The sequence below is a fragment of the Fistularia commersonii genome, chromosome 23 (assembly GCF_037954325.1).
Source record: "Fistularia commersonii isolate RoL2024-O1a breed Wild chromosome 23, RoL_Fcom_v1.0, whole genome shotgun sequence".
In the NCBI taxonomy this organism is placed as follows: domain Eukaryota; kingdom Metazoa; phylum Chordata; class Actinopteri; order Syngnathiformes; family Fistulariidae; genus Fistularia; species Fistularia commersonii.
This window is the reverse complement of record NC_141306.1, coordinates 10,357,532-10,374,890: the sequence shown is the minus strand read 5'-3', so window position 1 is coordinate 10,374,890 and position 17,359 is coordinate 10,357,532. Positions and strand designations below refer to the sequence as shown.

At 41.4% G+C, this 17,359-nt stretch overlaps 1 protein-coding gene across 3 annotated transcripts; it reads right to left on the bottom strand.

The window, feature by feature from the left end:
* Positions 1 to 201: 201 nt before the first annotated feature.
* Positions 202 to 15,661, bottom strand: LOC147221029 (phosphoinositide 3-kinase regulatory subunit 5-like). 3 transcript variants are annotated; one of them, XM_086170788.1, is made up of 19 exons: positions 15,545 to 15,661; positions 14,465 to 14,583; positions 12,976 to 13,078; positions 12,379 to 12,479; positions 12,218 to 12,286; positions 11,996 to 12,134; positions 11,791 to 11,860; positions 8,876 to 9,053; positions 8,607 to 8,775; positions 8,201 to 8,269; positions 6,140 to 6,972; positions 5,714 to 5,839; positions 4,887 to 5,003; positions 4,663 to 4,756; positions 4,502 to 4,578; positions 3,123 to 3,216; positions 2,255 to 2,337; positions 2,046 to 2,164; positions 202 to 1,029 (listed from the first exon to the last, which is right to left on the bottom strand). In XM_086170788.1, the coding sequence occupies exons 2-19, from the start codon at positions 14,573 to 14,575 to the stop codon at positions 882 to 884; spliced, it is 2,700 nt and encodes an 899-aa protein (XP_086026914.1). In that variant the 5' UTR covers positions 14,576 to 14,583; positions 15,545 to 15,661; the 3' UTR covers positions 202 to 881. The 3 variants fall into 3 exon arrangements, with proteins under 3 accessions (XP_086026914.1, XP_086026916.1, XP_086026915.1); XM_086170790.1 differs by lacking the exon at positions 15,545 to 15,661 and having other exon boundaries at positions 14,461 to 14,583; XM_086170789.1 differs by lacking the exon at positions 15,545 to 15,661 and having other exon boundaries at positions 13,253 to 14,577.
* Positions 15,662 to 17,359: the final 1,698 nt, after the last annotated feature.

The window sequence follows — 17,359 nt, the reverse complement described above, 5'->3', positions numbered from 1 at the left end:
CAAAGTTTAATTGAAGTGTGGCTTCATGGCTGATATATTTTTAGTGGACGTAGGACTGGAATGTTTACAATGACGCTTTTTCAAAGCACTTTGGCATGTAAGAACAATATAATAACAGATTTATTATTGTACTGTAACATAATAAGCAAAACAAAAGTGAAAGGATGTTGCAAATCATTGAAAATGGAATGCTTTTAAAAGTAAACTCAAAAGGTGTTTTATTCTGACATGAATACATGTGGCACACAATAAAAAGTTTTATGCCCTAACTATGAACACATGAAATTTCAGTGGAAAATAGAGGGAAAAAAAAAACGACAATATTTGAGAGCACATGAATGGGGCAGAACAAAGGTGACTAACATTGCCTATCAGCAAATTTCAAAAAGGTACAAATTTAGCATCAACCTTTGGTTATACGGGTTACAGATTTAAAAAATAAAATCTCTGTTCTGATTTAATACGACCTTTTTCCCATGTACTCCTATATAATCTATCTAAATAATCAATACTGGGCTTCATCAGTTACAGGAAATAGTGAATTATTTATATATCTACACAGTTCAAGTTAAATGCTAATTGTCTCTCATCATGTATTGTGAAAAAGCGATGGCTGTGTGTAGTTTCTGGTCACCTTTGAAAGTGAAGTAATTTATGACTCAGAAATGACGCAGTTATAAAATGTATAGCACCTTGAGATCAGGAGCAGCACAGAAATAATGTGAATGTAGGTCAGTGACCTACATTTGACAGGTATTTCTGTCCAACCCTTTCCTAGTTTGGCTCTGAAGTGTTTCCTAAATCTCCCTGCTGAAGAAAACCGGACACGCATTGTATGTTAATAGCATATCATTGTTTGACTTCATGCACTTCAAGTATGGTCAGGGGTCTAAGGCGGAGAAGGAGATGATGGGGAGGCAGAGCAGAGAGCAGTGGGGCAGGTTCATGGGCTGCACTTGGCCTGGTGAATGCTTGTAAGACCTCCAGTCGGACATGCTTTCTGGCTTACAGCACAAAGACACCTCAAACCTGAAAAAATAACATTTGCAGCATGGGTATCTTGTCTTGCAGGGTGGGTGCACACCGTAAAAGTAAAAAGACAAGGCATTTTAAGGGTCTGCAATGAAATGGAGGAACATGGAGACTCCACACAGAAAGGCCCCCTGTCGGAAGGGAACTGGGGACCTCCTTGTGCCAGCCAAAGATACTAATAATGATAATGAAAATTATAATAATAGCAATTGTAATCATCATTCAGCCTCTCAACAAATGGGATAGGCTACACCCCCTGCGACTCTGAGTGCAGGATAAGTGATATAGGTAAAGCGTTGAATTAACAACAACAACAACAAAAACAACAATAGTAATAATAATAATATCCATCGCCCCATCCATCTTCTGCCGCTTATTCTGCACTCAAGGTCACGGGGAATGCTGGAAAACCCCGGACTGGTCTCCACTCAATCACAGGGCCACATATAGACACAGACAACCATTCACTCACTCATTTTGGTCAAATTTTCTCAATTTATTCCAATTAACCTGCTGCATGTTTTTGGACTGGGGGAGGAAACCAGAGAACCTGGAGGAAACCCATGCAGACGCAGGGAGTACATGCAAACTCCCCACAGAAAGGTCCCCTTGTCGGACTTGAACGAGACTCCTTCATGGGGTCAGGCCAAAGCACTAACCACTGCACCATGTGCCCATAATAATAATAATAATAATGATAATAATAGTAATAATAGTAATAATAATAATAATAATTATTATTGTTGTTATAATTATTATCATCATTATTGTTGTTAGTATTGTTAGAATTATTACTTCTGTTATTACTTATTATTACTTATTACTTATGTTGTTGTTATTACTTATGTTGTTGTTTTTTCGATTACAGAGAAAGGGAGTGTCAGAAAGACAAAGAGAAAGACATGAAAAGCTATAGAAAGAGAGAGAGAGAGAGAGAGAGAGAGAGAAAGAGAGAGCTCTATTTTCTCAATGTGGCATATTTGACATTTGTGGCAACTAGCAATATATCCTACCTGGTGACACTTTGGATGAACTTTTTCTCATCCTGATCCAGACACACTGCAAAAGTGGTCCCATCCACTCCACTGGTCACCTGTACTCTGTCCACCTTTACTTCACAGATGGAGAAATGCTGCCAGATAACGAGAGGGATGTAAAGGAAGGGGTTGTAAAAGGAAGGGGTTTTTTTGCGTGCGATTATTCGACAACAACATCTCCTCACCTGGTTGTAGCCCATTTTAGACTTGGAGCACTGCCGTTTCAAAACCTCTGTCATTGTCAGCCACAGACTTTCTGTTGTTGAGTCTGGAGGGACAGGATTTACAGGATGTGCCATTGAACGCCATTGTACAACTCCTTCAAAAACATGCATATACTTTACAGAGTCCTTGAAATTACCTTTGTTGATATGGCAGACATTTAGTGTTATGATTATTTATAAATATACCATCTTAACAACCACAAAACAGTAATTTCTTTTTGCCTTTTTGTACTTTATGTGGATCATATTCACAGTGAAATGTTATGTGATAGAATATACCAATGGTATGTTGATTATGAATTCCAAGATAAGTTCAGTCCACAAAGGTCAATATACTTTTCTATCTAATGACCTTTTTGCTGAGAGAAGGCTAGGGGATGTTTTGCAGAGCACGCAAACAGATGTGGACTTTCACCCAAAACCAATGTTGCAGCTTCCTTCCAAACAAAAGTCGCAACATCTTACCCAATACCCCAAACAACACTGTAATACCGCCATTTCAACAGCACCTCTTTTTTAATGTTAGTGCCCTGTTCCTGTGTAGGAGCCAATCCTTCTCCTTGTAGAATTTACATAATTGTGGGTTTTAATTAATTTCATTTAAATCCTCGTCTATGAGTTCAGGGTATTTGGTGTTGTTATATGAACTAATAACTAATGTAATACATCATATCAATTATTCAATCCATTATAATATACAAGGAAATATATGTAAATAAATGATTATGATGAAAAGACTTGTTAATGATTTCTTTGTAAGAGTTGCTGAGTTTAGCATGAACAAACGTTATGTGAGGTGCAAACAAAAATGCCACTCTCCACAACATACCCAGCTGCTCCGGCTCTCTGCAGGCCTTGTAAAGATTTATGGAGGTACACACCATCTCTGACTCCATCCATCGACTTCGCCCACTGATGGCCACCTGAGTGTAGATGGGGATCAGTTAAGAAATAGGATATGTGTCATGGTTCCGCCTCAACACATGGCTACTGCTCGGTACTGGACGCATGGCTGCTGCTCATTGCCAGCAGTTAGTGAGAACTTAAAAACCATAAGCTAAGCCTCATTGTCGTTTCTTTCTCTTATCTGTCTGTCACTCTGAGTCTGTTTGCAGGTGCTGATGCCTTTTTGCTGTCTCCTTTCTGAGTCTGTACGTGGGCTCCTCCTCTCTGTCACTATAAGTCTCCCTCCTTCTCCCTGTCCTATTCTCTGTCTTAGTCTCTCTTTGTTCTCTACCTCTCCTGCTCCTTTTCTCTGTCTTCAGGTCCGAGTCTGTACCCGAGTCATCTCTCTGTCTGCCTTCCTTTTCCAAGTGCCTTCCTTCCTTTCTTTCTTTCCTTGACCCCCAGGTCATGTGACAGTATTCCCTCCTTGCCGCGCAAGACCTTTCAGTGGTTCACAGGTTGGACCCTCCTTATCCTTACTGTCTCCTGCCTGGGCTCCCTGTGCCAATGTTGCCTCTTCGAATCCCCTGCCTCATCTGTGGATCCTAATGCCACCTGGCCTGGCCTTCTGGTACCAACGTTGCCTCTTCCAGTCCCCTGCCCGATTTGGTAGAAACCAGTGGTACCCTATCTGGCTTCCTAGGACCAACCTTGCCTTCTCAACTCCCCTGGCCCGCTGGTGGACTCCAGCGCCACTGTGCTAGGTGGCCTGGTACCAGAGTTTTCTCATCAGGGCCTGCATGGATCCCAGAGCCATGCTGTACTGTGGATGCCTGCGCTGCCCAGCCTGGCCAGCGCAGCGAAGTTACCTCTTCGAGTCCACTGTCCCATCGGTGGAATCCAGCACCTTGCTGCCTGGCCTCCCGGTACCAACCTTGCCTCTTTGAGTTCCCTGCCCCATCAGTTGATGCCAGCGCTGCTGTACCTGGCCTCCTGTTACCAACATTGCCTCTTTGGGTCCCCTGTCCCATCAGTGGAATCCAGCATCTTGCTGCCTGGTCTCCTGGTGCAAACCTTGCCTCTTTGAGTTCCCTGCCCCGTCAGAGAATGCCTGCGTTCCCCTACCTGGACCCCGGCTCCCAACTACATCTGTCTTCAAGTAGCTGTCCTCCTGCTGCTGGACCCTCAGTAAACTTGGTTTTGACCTCTCTCCATCGGTGTGGCATCTTGTATTGCATCTGGGTCACCCTCACCCGTCACTTTTAATGATTTTGTCTCATTTTTTTCTTTTGATTTAGCAAATCTCTAGCTGTTGAGCAGGACCTTATTATAGGCCACATTCAGATGCAAAGGAACAGCCTCGCGCTCCTCATCGATCCCGAACCTTTTGCTCGCCACACCTGCAAAAAGAGAAGAGGTGCAGGTGTCTACTTTGCTCGGCTTCCATCTGCCGGTCTACCTTGAGCCTGTCAGGTGTGACTCACCCATGGCCTTGACCGCTCTGGTTGCGGCAGTATGTCCGAGCTCCGCGGATTGAATGAAGACCTCACTTCTCCTTTCTCCTCCAGCTAGTGTCATCTGTGGGGAACAAACGTAGCCAATAAGCATTTTCTTGTGAGGAGTACATTCTGCTTAAGCCTGCTGTGTTACTTGACTGTCAGATTGTGTATGTGTGTGCACGTGTACATGGTTGCGGTACTCTCCTGACCTCGGCCTGGTAGAGCTGTACAAGGACGGGCTGCTCTGCGTGCCGGCAGTAATAAAGCACCAGGTCGGCCATCAGGGGAAGACATGTTGTGCTGCTGCTTTCCGAGGCAGTGGCCGTCTACGGATCAGATCACATTATGGATTTATCAACAAACAAATTATTTGATGAACTTGAATTTGACACTTTGCTGCAATGCCACCACCACAATGCCACACAGCTGGCCCATTAGGCAATATAGACCAATGCCTCTAGGGGGCACCACTAAGTTGGGAAAAAAGTTTGCCTTCTAATATAATTGCATTAAAATTAGTTATTACGATAAACTCTTAAAATGGAAGTGCTCACATTTACTCAAATTTAAAGCAATGCCTTACTAATATTACTTAAAGTGATAATAATAAATAAGCCGCCCGGCTGATGGGTACCTGCTCACTCTTTGTGTCTCTCTCTCTCTAGTTTATTGCTAGTATTATTTATTCAATTATTTACATGCTTTTTTTTGTGGTAAGGGTATGAAAATTCAATCCCAGATGTTTTTTGTATTGAGTGTTGTTTTATCTTAGACATTGCAGACAATGGTAAAACAAATTGCTACTTGACTTATTTTTTGAGTGTGTATAAATCGCCAGTGGAGGAGGTTGCATGGAAAATCTCGCCTAGGAGGACCACATTGGGTAAGGCTGGCTCCGGAAATATAGACCAAACCGTGAAATTGTACATTTCTTCTCTTTAAATGCTCTTGTGACGTCAGGACATTAGGTCAAACACTGCCTTGACTTTTTTTGATTTTTAGGACCAGATGCAGGTGATAGTACCATCCCACATACCTGACGGAGGATGTCTGGGGAAAGATTGAGCAGGCTGACCACATTCCTTTCGTACCAGGGGTCCATCATGCCCAACATCTGGGATATATCAGTCGTACCGTCCCCCTGCATAATGCCACTAGATGCCTGTCAGAATACAGGAGCATAAACCTCTTCAACCAACCTTTAACTTTCTTTCGGTTTCAGCAAGCAAAAACAAAGACAACCCTGCCCTGATTAAGAAGTAACATATCCATTTTATTGGTTCTTCAACAATCCATGTTGCAACCTGAACGCTAGGCATTGATCATTTTCGATATGTTTGCAATACTAAATTATTGTTTATGTGTCAAACAGTGTTACTAATGGCGGTATTCGAATGAAACTGTTTTCTGTTTATCATACATGTAAAGGCGGAACCAGATAAGAATGGACAGATGTTCTCACCACAGAACCGGTAGCTTTGGATGAAGTTCTTAGCTGCCCCTCTGCTGATACCCTTCCCTCTCCTGGGAGCTCCCTCCTTCTCCTTCTGGTGGGAACAAAGTAAAACTGAAGATGGCAAGTCTTGCTGAGCCGTGGACATCGACTCTCTTTCTGCTGCAGTTCGCTGTATGCCCTTGCCAGCCGTCCCGCCTCTCGGTCCCCTCCAAACACAACCACCCGGGCCAGGGTCTCCACTTCTGTACTGTCGGCTTCGCTGCAGCTCAGGATCGGCCTCTTGTGTGAGCATACGTGCCTCTGAGGGCGGTGAAAACCCTGAGATGTCCGAGGCGACGTGTGCTGATGGTGCTTGGAGTGCTTAATCCTGGACCTTTTGTGTTGAGGATCGTGAGTGAAATCACTACTGAAGCCCATGCTTTGTGCACGCCGGCACAGGATCGGACTGCGGGGACTTTTAAAAAAGATCGAGAGGCGCTCTACGCCCAGTAGGGACCTGGATTTCTTTTTAGGTTTTTTTCTTGGCTTGGGCTGGTTGCCTTGTCCTTCTTCTGCGTCCTCCTGTCCCGTGTCTTCGCTGAAATCGCTCTCCACACCCGAAGAGCCGGATGTCGTTGAGGCCAAAGGCCAGCTGGAGGTCAGAAAGTAGTTGGAATCCCTTGCGTAAGAGGATGTGGAGGAGATGCCGTGGCTAAGAATGTCTTTGTTTTCCTCTGCATCATATTTCTCATCAACGCCTGTGTCATTACTATCATCAACCTCGTCCATTTCTGATTTGACAAAAGTGTCCGGTTGCAAATCCAGGTCCGAGTCTTTGGTAAGAATGTCATGAAGAAAATCTAGTTGGATATAGGGAGATTCATTAGGGGAACTCATAACCGAGGAAATATGAGCAGTGATTGGTCTGAAGTTAAAAGCAAATATCGGTAATTTTACTAGGGCTGGGACTATAACACCTTGATTCTTATTTCTCGAAAAAAGAACCCATAAAGTTTAAGGAAAATCTAAATTTATAGATATATTATAGTAGCATAAACAAACGTGCTGTTATTTGCATTTTATGCGAGAAGGAGTTTGCATATCTCAGGAGCACCTCCAGTAGCACCTCAAACCTGCACCTGTTGTTGCATGCACGCTGTAATATTAGCTTTGTACAAGTGTGCAGGTTACTTATGCTAGCTTTTTATGAACACACAGGTTTGATAATATTAGCTATGTATGAGCACACATGTTGCTAATGCTAGGTTTGTATGAGCACTCAGGCTGGCAATATTGGTTCTTCATGAATGCATGAGTTGCTAATGACAAATTTGTATGAGCATGCAGGTTGCTAATGTTACGTTTGAATGAGCATGAAGGTTGTTAACGCAGGTCGCTTATTCCAATTTTGTACAAGCATGCAGGTTGGTAATATGAACGTGCAGGTCGCTCATGAATACTTTGAATGAGTAAGCAGGTTTGAAATGTTAACTTTGAATGAGCATGCAGGTTGCTAGTGTTAACTTTGCAATGAAAGACAATAACTATGGCAATATGGGCAAGCTTCATCGCCATCATTTGACCACGTCAGAGCTCAAATTCAGAAGCTAAAAATCCAAGTCCACATCTGATAGATTGACCAGTTCATGAGCGAGATTGACAGTTAGCACCTCCGATAGAATGTCAATGCAAGACATGCTGGCGCTGTATTATTTGCTTTGTGCGAGTGCAGAATTTGCTTATGCTAGCTTTTTACAGACACAAAGGTTCGGTTATATTTGCTTTGTACGAGCATGTAGGTCTGAAGTGTTAGCTTTGTTCAAGCGCGCAGGCCACCAATGCTAGCTTTTTACTAGCATGCAGGTTGGGAATATTAGCTATATATGAACAAATAGGTCGCCAATGTTAACTTTGCTCTGGAAGTTATTCATCAAACAATTTAAAATGAATTCTTTCTTGTGTCAAATATTGAAATGTGATGAAAATTATTAATTCCAATCAAATAATTGCAAAGTCTATAATTTATTAGATTTCCAATTGGGTCCCAACCCTAGTTTTTTTACATCGGCAGCTTAAACCTTGCATTACCAAAGTTGTCACTTTCCCAGGAGCATGTGTGACATTTGGGGAACGGCAGAGTGAACATCTCGACAGTCCCTGGCGAAAGGAGGAAAAATGTTTGGATTAAAATGCAGCAGTGTAGATGTACATATCTGCACAATGACATTGGTCTTGAAAAGCAGGTTCAGTGAGATAGCGTTAGCCAAACATGGTAAAAATATATCGCCTTATTGCAATTGCCTATCGGGAGTTGCGTATTTACCAGCCAGCAGGGGACACATATTGATCCAAAAAACAACTCTGTTCAGAGTAATCAGAGTCTATGCAGATGTTGGAATAAGTAAAAAAAGAGGAATCAAAATGAGGCCCGACATGAAGTTTGTCAGATTAGCAGGTGTGAAAATTGTTTCACTTTGCAGCCTGTCTTTCGTACCGGTTTCCGAGTTGCCATTGGGAATGGTCAAAACGAGGCCCTCTCTGAGCTGCTCCATTGCCTGACGGAGACCTTCTCTGGCTGTGCAGAAATCTGCTGAAGAGGCAGCCGTCTCCATGCAGTTGGTAACTGTCTCAAGGAGCTTCTCCAGCTCCTCGGGCTTCTTCGTCTAAAGCACCATATGAGGGTTATTTTTAGGAGGGCATTGAGGATAATGTTTTTAAGGAAAAAATCCTGACGCATAAAAAGAGCAGTGTTATTATTTTCACCTGCAGGGCATCGTGGAGCCCACGAAGATTGTATCTGACCCCCAGAACAGCTTGGAAACTATGCAGGAGGAGCGTAACTGTAACGTCTTTGGTAGACTGGTTAGTGGCTCCCAGCTGTTCAGACACAGACAGAAACTCCGGTGGGACGTCTTCGTCCGAGTTCACTAAAAACACCGTTCTGACGAGGACACACAGAAAAAGGAGAGTGTTTCAGCACTCGGTAACTGTGGGCTTCTTCTGCGGAATAATCTGGGGAGGCAGAGACCGTCTCTTCGTTAAAGAGAGGGCCTTTATTTTTGAGAGAGCTTGTTGTGCCGTCATATGGTTACTCTGCTGAGGGATATCCCATGATGCACATCTCTCATTCCCTCCATTCTTCCTATCCTGTCAGCACATTTGTCCCATCATCTCTGCATGAGTCACCTCATGCTTTGGCACTCTCATTTCGCAGGTTCCCAGGGTGGCTTGATCTACCTGGAACTTCCTGTCTGATGTCCACCACTGTTAATTCTTATGTGACTATTAAACCAATTAATGCATTGTTTCAGCTATTCGCATGTTACATTAAGAGCTACTGGTATAAATAGAAATCATTTGTGGATGCCCCTTCCAACCCTTTCTATCTCTCTGTCCTTGTTGAGACAGAAAGCTGCATACATTGAACTGGGATCTATTAAAGGTTTCTGCACAGGTTAAAGGCTATGTTTCCTTGCCGTTGTTGCCAAAGGCTTGCTCACTGGGGAATGTTGGGGGCAACTCTGGCAACAATGACCAAGGTGACCCATCAAATAGGTCAATTAACAGGTGACCAGACAATTGTCACAATTTACGTTTGTCTTGTAGTGATAGCTGTTGCAGCTGAGCTAATCAGGGCTCAGGATACAGAACACCATGCACTGGTTGCTCACAACCCTCAAAAATGCTTATTTTGCCATAAGATGATTGAAACTACAAATATATAAAATATATCCATGGTAATATCCGCATATCCCCAGTATTATCCATGATATGGCAAGGGACTACTGTAGGTTGAAGTGCTGCCCTTCCTTGGCCTAAGCAGGTTACATGATGATGATAGCACACACTGTATGTGCAAGCCCTCCGGACCCATAGGGAATGCATTGAAATGCCTTTTTTTTTAAATGAATAAATAAAATTAAAAAATGGATTTCACATGATAGTCTACGAGAATTATTTCAACCTGACTGGAAATCTCCCCAAAAAGGTTCCGGTCCCCATGGAACGGCACCGCATGCTGATTGGAAATTTTATTCGGAAGCAGCTACAATGGTCAAAACTGCCGTAACAGTTGTACAATGGGATTTTAAAAATTCCCTGGTACGTCGCCAAGATCACCTTTATGAATCAACAAACACTTGTTGTTTGTACTGACAATTTCATAGAGTGCATACCAGACACAGGTTTCATGAGACAACAGTGTTGTGATGTGACACCATATGAATAAAATCTATTAAGACTTAAACTTATAAAGCGTTTTCAAAATTTGCGATTTCACAGAGCTTTGCACTAGATAGCATTCATACACTGATGGCGGTAGTGCTGCTGTGCAAGGTGCAGCTTGAGGTTCAGTGTCTTGTGCAAGGGCACTCAGTACACAGATAGGAGGAGCTGGGAATCGAACCTCTAACATTTGGATCAGACGAAGGCCCGCTCCACCACCTGAGCCAGAGTAAGTGGACCTAAAGTGAAACAGGTCCAGCTGCCACTGTCAGATCTCGCAACAGTATTTGGTACTGATACAAAAATGATGACATGCCTTTGTGTTGCATGGAAGGAACATGGCAAAAATTTATGAGGAACTCATATTCGACTCAATGTCCAATTCACTGCTACTTGTGACTGAAAACCATGGCAACAACACAATCACATTAATATAACACTCCGACGATAAAGATAGATATATATATATACTGTATATATATGCATGTATGTAAGTATGTATATATAAACAATGACCCCAAAACATACAAATCACTTCACAATTTTTTTAAGACACGGAGCGTGATTCGAGCAAATTTCATCCTTTGAAATATAAAAAAAAACGTCATAATATGTATACAAGCGCGAGAAAATCAAAATTTGAAATTTGCTGGGTACATGCCAAGCGAGCTCTCACAACCCGAATATTCTTCATGACGCAGCTGCATCCGAACTGGCGCTGCTGGCTGTTCTCACTTTGAAGAGCACCTCATAGCTTCCAGCATCCCTCGGCCACTTTGTCCGGGTAGTTTGTACAGTAGGCATATCTCGTGCCATGTTAATTCTATATCTGTTTGCTATTTGTTGTTATTTTGTGTTTCTTTTTTAATTTATTAATCATTATGGGTCCTAAGAAAGCAAGTGTTAAGGCAAATGTTGAAGCCAGAGAGAACAAACTTTCTTTGGATAATCAGCGAACATGGTGAATATAATCGCAATGCATCCACAATACGTACCATTTTGTGAGTTTTGAGGAGAGGGTTGGAGCGAATTAATTTCTTTTCTATTATTTTAAATGGAGAAAATTAATATACGATATGAAAAAATCAGTTGTATATATTTTTTTTATTTACTCGTGAGTTAAAATTCTGAAAGAAAAAAATGACTTGTTGATTGTTATCATTATTAGAGTTATTATTACTTTACAGTGTCTACATATATATATATATATAAAATGAGAGCTCTAGCTTAATATAGAGAGATATAGCTTTATATGTATATATATATATATATATATATATATATATATGTAGCTTTAGCCATGAATGCTGCACTGCAAAAATATATTGCTTTCCATAGCCAAACAAGTGTACTCGTCTCGACATTCATGGCTTTCTTATTCACGCTAATGAGGATCCAAAATACCTGAGTTTATAACACAAGGTTGCATCGTATTAAAGCCGGAATGGACTTACATGGTTTTGGGAGTGTGTATCCCGAGGGAAATGCCCTGCTCCGACCTCACCAGCCTTTGAAATGAGATACCTGCAAACAGAAAGCAGCTGTTGAGTGTCCCAGCACAGGTGAACATTATCCTCGTTGGAGAGGCACATGAGCAGGGTGAAAGGATGCAAAAAGCAAAAAAAAAAAATCTGTTTTGGGACTTTTTCACCACGTCACCTGGGGCTCTGAGCTCGTGATGGATGACAGTCAGCAGCCTTTTGCTGGCGGAGCAGCAAGGGTCGGGCCAGGAGAGGAACCTCTGAAACAGCGAGGAGGCCTCTTGCAGCACCCCGAAGTCTGGAGCCAGGTAAGGAGCCTGCGAGAGTCCGAGTGAAAAACCTGTTTAAAATGAATTCTTCACAGTTGTCCTCTGATTGACTATTGATGGCGGACGCTCACTTTTAGCAGTGTTGAGTAAAACAGGAGTGTCAGAGGCACCACCTGCTCATACTGACACTGCTCAAGCACCTGCAGCAAAGTAGAAGAATCACGAATAAAGATATACGCCTCTGTTCTTTAAACGTGGCACGTACGGTTATGAAAAAGTTTCAGATCACCACCTCCTTTGTTTTCCGCAGGATCGCATGCAGGAGGATGAGGAAGTTCCGGGAATCTCTTTTCACTAGTTCCTCCAAACACCAGCGGTTGATGCACAGACCGGCTAGGCAGATGGACACAAACAGACACGCACACATCTGCTTTACTTCTGCTTTTAGGTATCACTCTGATCGCTCCGAGGGGGTTTCAGTCTTTTCTATCATTTAGTTAATCAGTAAAAATGGCACGAAAGCACACCATAGCTTATTAAACAACAACAAAAGAAGGTTTCCGACATAATCTGAATACTCACACCGCTATTTGTTAAATTTCTGCAGGACTTCTAAGATCGGACACAGTTAGTATTACAGTATACTTTATTATAATTGTTTACATTTTTTGTAAGTCCCTTTAAATTAACCCATAATCTCAAGTGTGACGTGACATGCAAATTATCTTTAATCAACCACACAAGAAATCACCCAATTATCTGATAAAAGTCCTGTTTGAGACATCTTTGGTTTATAATCCCTATTTGCTGTTTAGCCTTTTATATATTACACAGTACTTGCAGGAGAGGAAAATCCGGATTCGCCTTTCGAGGACAAATCGGCCCTTACCTTTCCAGATTTGTTTGTGGGGAGTGCTGAGACCCAGGTCGGTCAGGCAGCATTCAAGGCCATGTCGAATGCGATCCTCCGTGCATGAACTCTGCTCCATCTTCTGCAGAGGCATCACAAAAACCACAGCGACAATGCGAACGATTATTCCTGGTTCTCATTAGCGTTGGATAGTTATCTCCTAAAAAAGGGTCTCCCTGAACAAACACAAACACGAATGAAAACATCCAGGACTTAAATGCTAGCCATCACTTCCTACCAAAACTGGGTGACTCACCAGTGGCTGAGGGCTCTGGAGATGAGCCGGTTCCGAAAAGGAACCGCAACTTCTTCTTTTTCATTAAAAAAAAAAATCTGCTGCTGACATCAAATTTCCTTTGCCTCAAAGTTGATGATGTCGGGCTGAGTCCCAAATTGGGGTAGTGTAGCGATGACTGTTAATGTCAGTCAAGGTACAAAGTCAGGGAAATAAAATACAGGGCCAACACCGAACCCACCATGAGATCTCTGGAACGAGGCTACAGATCACAAGACGCTTAGTGGTTTGGGCACACATACATTTGTGGCCGAAATGACTTTTAACTGAGGAGCCGACGAAACCACATCACGGGGATAATGAAAGGCTTAAAACGGGACGACATCGTATTCCACGATAGGGCGTGCTCCCTTGTTTTTCATTTCTATGAACGTCATCCTGGAATTAAACGGGGCTCCTTGTGATGGGATGTGGACAAGCACTCAGAAGCAGTGTTAAATCAAGTCAAATTTTTCATTTATTCTATGCTGAATCAAAAACAAAGTTGTCTTGTGATACATGTAGAGCAGGCCTGGTTGAAACTCCCTAAGATGATTTACAGAATCCAACATTCACCAGTGAACCAGGCACTTGGGACAGTGGCGAGGAAACATCGCCTTTCACTAGGCAGAAACCTTGGACAGATCCCAGCGCATTGTGGGCGGCCCTCTGCCTCGACCGTTCAGATTAGAAAGAGAGAGCCAGAGAGAAGGGGGTAAGAGGCACTAATGGACTACTACAAGTTATACCAGTAGCGTTAACAGTTACCTGCTAGTAGCTGAAATGATGCATTGATAGCTTTAATATTCATAAAAGAAATAATAGTGGGCGCCTGGCAGGACGGCCCCTGAAAGACAAGAGATTACTATCTCGCACTGATGAAGGGACATAACTGGCTAAGCCTCCGGCAACATAACTGGGGCCTAGCCTAGCGCTAACTGTAAGCTTTCTCAAAAAGAAAGGCTTTAAACCTAATCAAGGAGAGGGTGTGGGGAGATAGTTCCACTGAGGAAGTTGTCCCCAAGATTTTAAACTCGTGGGGCGACCAAAAGGGAAAATGGTACACAGGAAGATGAAGAAACACGAGAAAACGATGTTACTACTTGAAAAAAGGATGTTATACAGTGTAGTAACCAACTGCTCATCACTTGTAACTACTTACGTGTACTGGATAAGCGAAATTACATCACCTACTGGTTTCTGGACATTTTGAAGCCTTGGGTTTTGTGTCCCAGCCGTCACCACTTTGACCTCTTGCCACCTGAGGTCGGAGCCCGAGCCGGGACAAATCGGACCAGGGTGCATTGGGGTGACTGCAGAGGGGCAAAGACTGCCATTACCCCTCCAGAGCCAAAAACATAAGCTAAGCCCACTAATGTAGTAAACATTTGAACAAAAGTGATAAATGAATACAGAAATATGGACTGAATAAATGAATAAGTACAAATAAATGAAAAAAATAAACAATTAATTGATAAAGTGATGTAAGATAAGACTTTTGTCTTTAGGTCTGCAGTTCTCATCTAATACTTTACTGTCAGGAGGCGACTTCCCCCCGACACACACACACATAAAGCTTGTGGAGTTCAGACCTATTCAATGCAGAAAATGTTTCACCATTTCAGCTGCCATTAGCAGTAATCTTATTATTTGTAAATTACATTTTGCTTTATGAAGAACATCAGCCCACTAGACTTTTTCTCTTGGATATTTGAGCAAAAAGTATGTCTTTGTTAAAGCATTTTCAACTTCTCTTTACCTTTCTTTCTTTACCTTTCTAAATAAATCTTTACCTTTTTATCACATTATTCTCATTTCATCGCGGATATTTAAAGGAATTAATTAACTCTTCAACGGGTAATAAAATTTAAGGTATTAACTGTCTTGGCAGGGAAAGTTCACATTAACAGGAGTAATTTCATTACATTAAGAGAATATTTAATTCTAAAAAAATAAATCTAATCAAGATTTTTAGAATGTCACTATAACCTGAAACTTTTGGAGAAATCAGGTATTTTCCAGCACTGCCAGGTATGTTGATCTATCAAATACTCATCAACATGTTGCACATGTGCTAAGGTATGAAAGGACAGGAATTAAAAGTCTTAACTAACATTTTAAAAGATAAAAGTTTGTAAGTTTGTAGAAGTTATGTAACAGAGACTTGAGTCTCCTTAATAGAGACAGAATATGAAATTTAAAAAAAAAATACATGCCACGGAATCTCAATAATTCACACTTGAAGTATCTATAAAGACATAATAAAACTCTTACCTTTTCCTTTTAGCTGTCAGAGTCCAATTAAAAATGCTCAGGCCAGCAAAGAGGGGAAACAATGCAAAGAATACATCCTCCTGTGTTCGTACTTTTCAAAAATAGACTCTTCAGCTGCAGAGCTAAGAAATTATGGGATGAAAAACAGGAACTGAATGAGTCTTTTTGTCCAAGCAGCTGACATAAGACATTGTGTTGGTATTGTAGGAGGAGTCTTCCACATTATATAAAGTGGCTTGTGTGCTGCTTTATAGTGCTTCATTTGCAACAAAATTCTCATTTTATTTTATTTTACTTTTTTTATAATTTAATTTTATTTTTGCATTGTAACAGATCCACAAACACCCCAAGATCATGGGGTGTTAGTTAGGCTTCAGAACTCCACCAGATATAGTATTTGCAAATATTTCAGGTAATGCGCTGACATTTCTGTGAGTTTGCATTTTTTCTCCAAAGTATGCCTTGTCCTCAGGCACGCATGCCTGAAATAGAGAAGCACAAGGATTACCAGTCATTTAAAACTAGGAATTCTGAATGAATGAACAGCATTGAATTGCAAGTTTTGATCGCCAAGTTTATTAGAGTTCAACTATCCATAATTAATCTATAGCAAATCAATGGGTATCAGTGGTTGCACAGATGAACTCAATGGGTCCCAGCAGATATTATTTGCTTAATACATTAAACTTTAGCATTTGACTTCTGTTAAAAAACTGGGTGTGAGTGACAAGAGGTGATACTGTGTGTGTGGGGAAGGCAGGGGGGGGCACACTCACATGGGCATGAGTGTGTGTGGTTACGTGCACTCAGTGGTAGACAAAAAGATGAAAGTAAATAGCCACCATTGAACTGCCAGTGCTCCTTAAAGTTTTTTTTTTCAGGGGAAAAATTTTTTTTAGAACATCACCTAATGGGTGAATGCTGTGTTTCTGTAAATAATCTTAAAGAGTGTAATCTAGTCCTGCTCTAACTGTAAAGAGTCATAAGACATCAATGTTGTTGTTTGGCGCAAAATCTGACTTGAATTAGCCAGAAGAGGTTTATGGTCTCTGAAGAAAGATTTGTTATAAAGCTATCCTATCCTATTTTCCTCTCCATTCAGCCGCCGGCAACCATAAAAACCTATCTTTAACCTAAAAACAAACAAAAATGTGCAATATCTCATCCCATTTCTGTGCAATATTCAGAAACTGTGCAATATTTCATCTCATAACAGCTACACTGTGCAATATTTCATCTCATCTCATAACAGCTACACTACAATGTTCCCCTCTATCATACTATTGTGCACTCCTTGCCTCACTTGTTACTAAGACACTTATAGTTTTATCACTGCTTACTAAGACACTTTATAGTTTCACTGAGACACTTTATAGTTTATTGTTTATTTTTATTTCTAATTCTGCCTTTCTCTTATTATTTATTACTGTTATATTTTCTGTAACTCTGGCACAGCAATTTCCTTCGGGATTAATAAAGTTGTTCTTATTCTTATTCTTATTCTTATTCTTATTCTTATTCTTATTCTTATTCTTATTCTTATTCTTATTCTTATTCTTATTCTTATTCTTATTCTTATTCTTATTCTTATTCTTATTCTTATTCTTATTCTAAATGATAGTGTATTAACTTCTGTGTAGATCTCTGAGAATTATAAACTTTAGTGCTACCAACAGCCAAACTTGTGTTTTGAGTCTAAATTGATCCAAATCAGTGGGTTACACTCACACTTACACACATGTCACGTAAATGCACCGCTTTTCTAACGATGGGAATTCTCAGCAACCACAATGAAGCCCTGAGGGAGTCCTCTCT

What these genes read in the sequence shown, in the direction of transcription:
- LOC147221029 (XM_086170788.1), bottom strand. Translation starts at nt 14,575, where the DNA reads ATGCACCCTGGTCCGATTTGTCCCGGCTCGGGCTCCGACCTCAGGTGG. An exon ending in ATACACACTCCCAAAACCAT is followed by an intron (nt 9,054 to 11,790) that starts GTAAGTCCATTC and finishes TGTCCTCGTCAG; the next exon opens with AACGGTGTTTTTAGTGAACT. An exon ending in CCAAAGCTACCGGTTCTGTG is followed by an intron (nt 5,840 to 6,139) that starts GTGAGAACATCT and finishes GTATTCTGACAG; the next exon opens with GCATCTAGTGGCATTATGCA.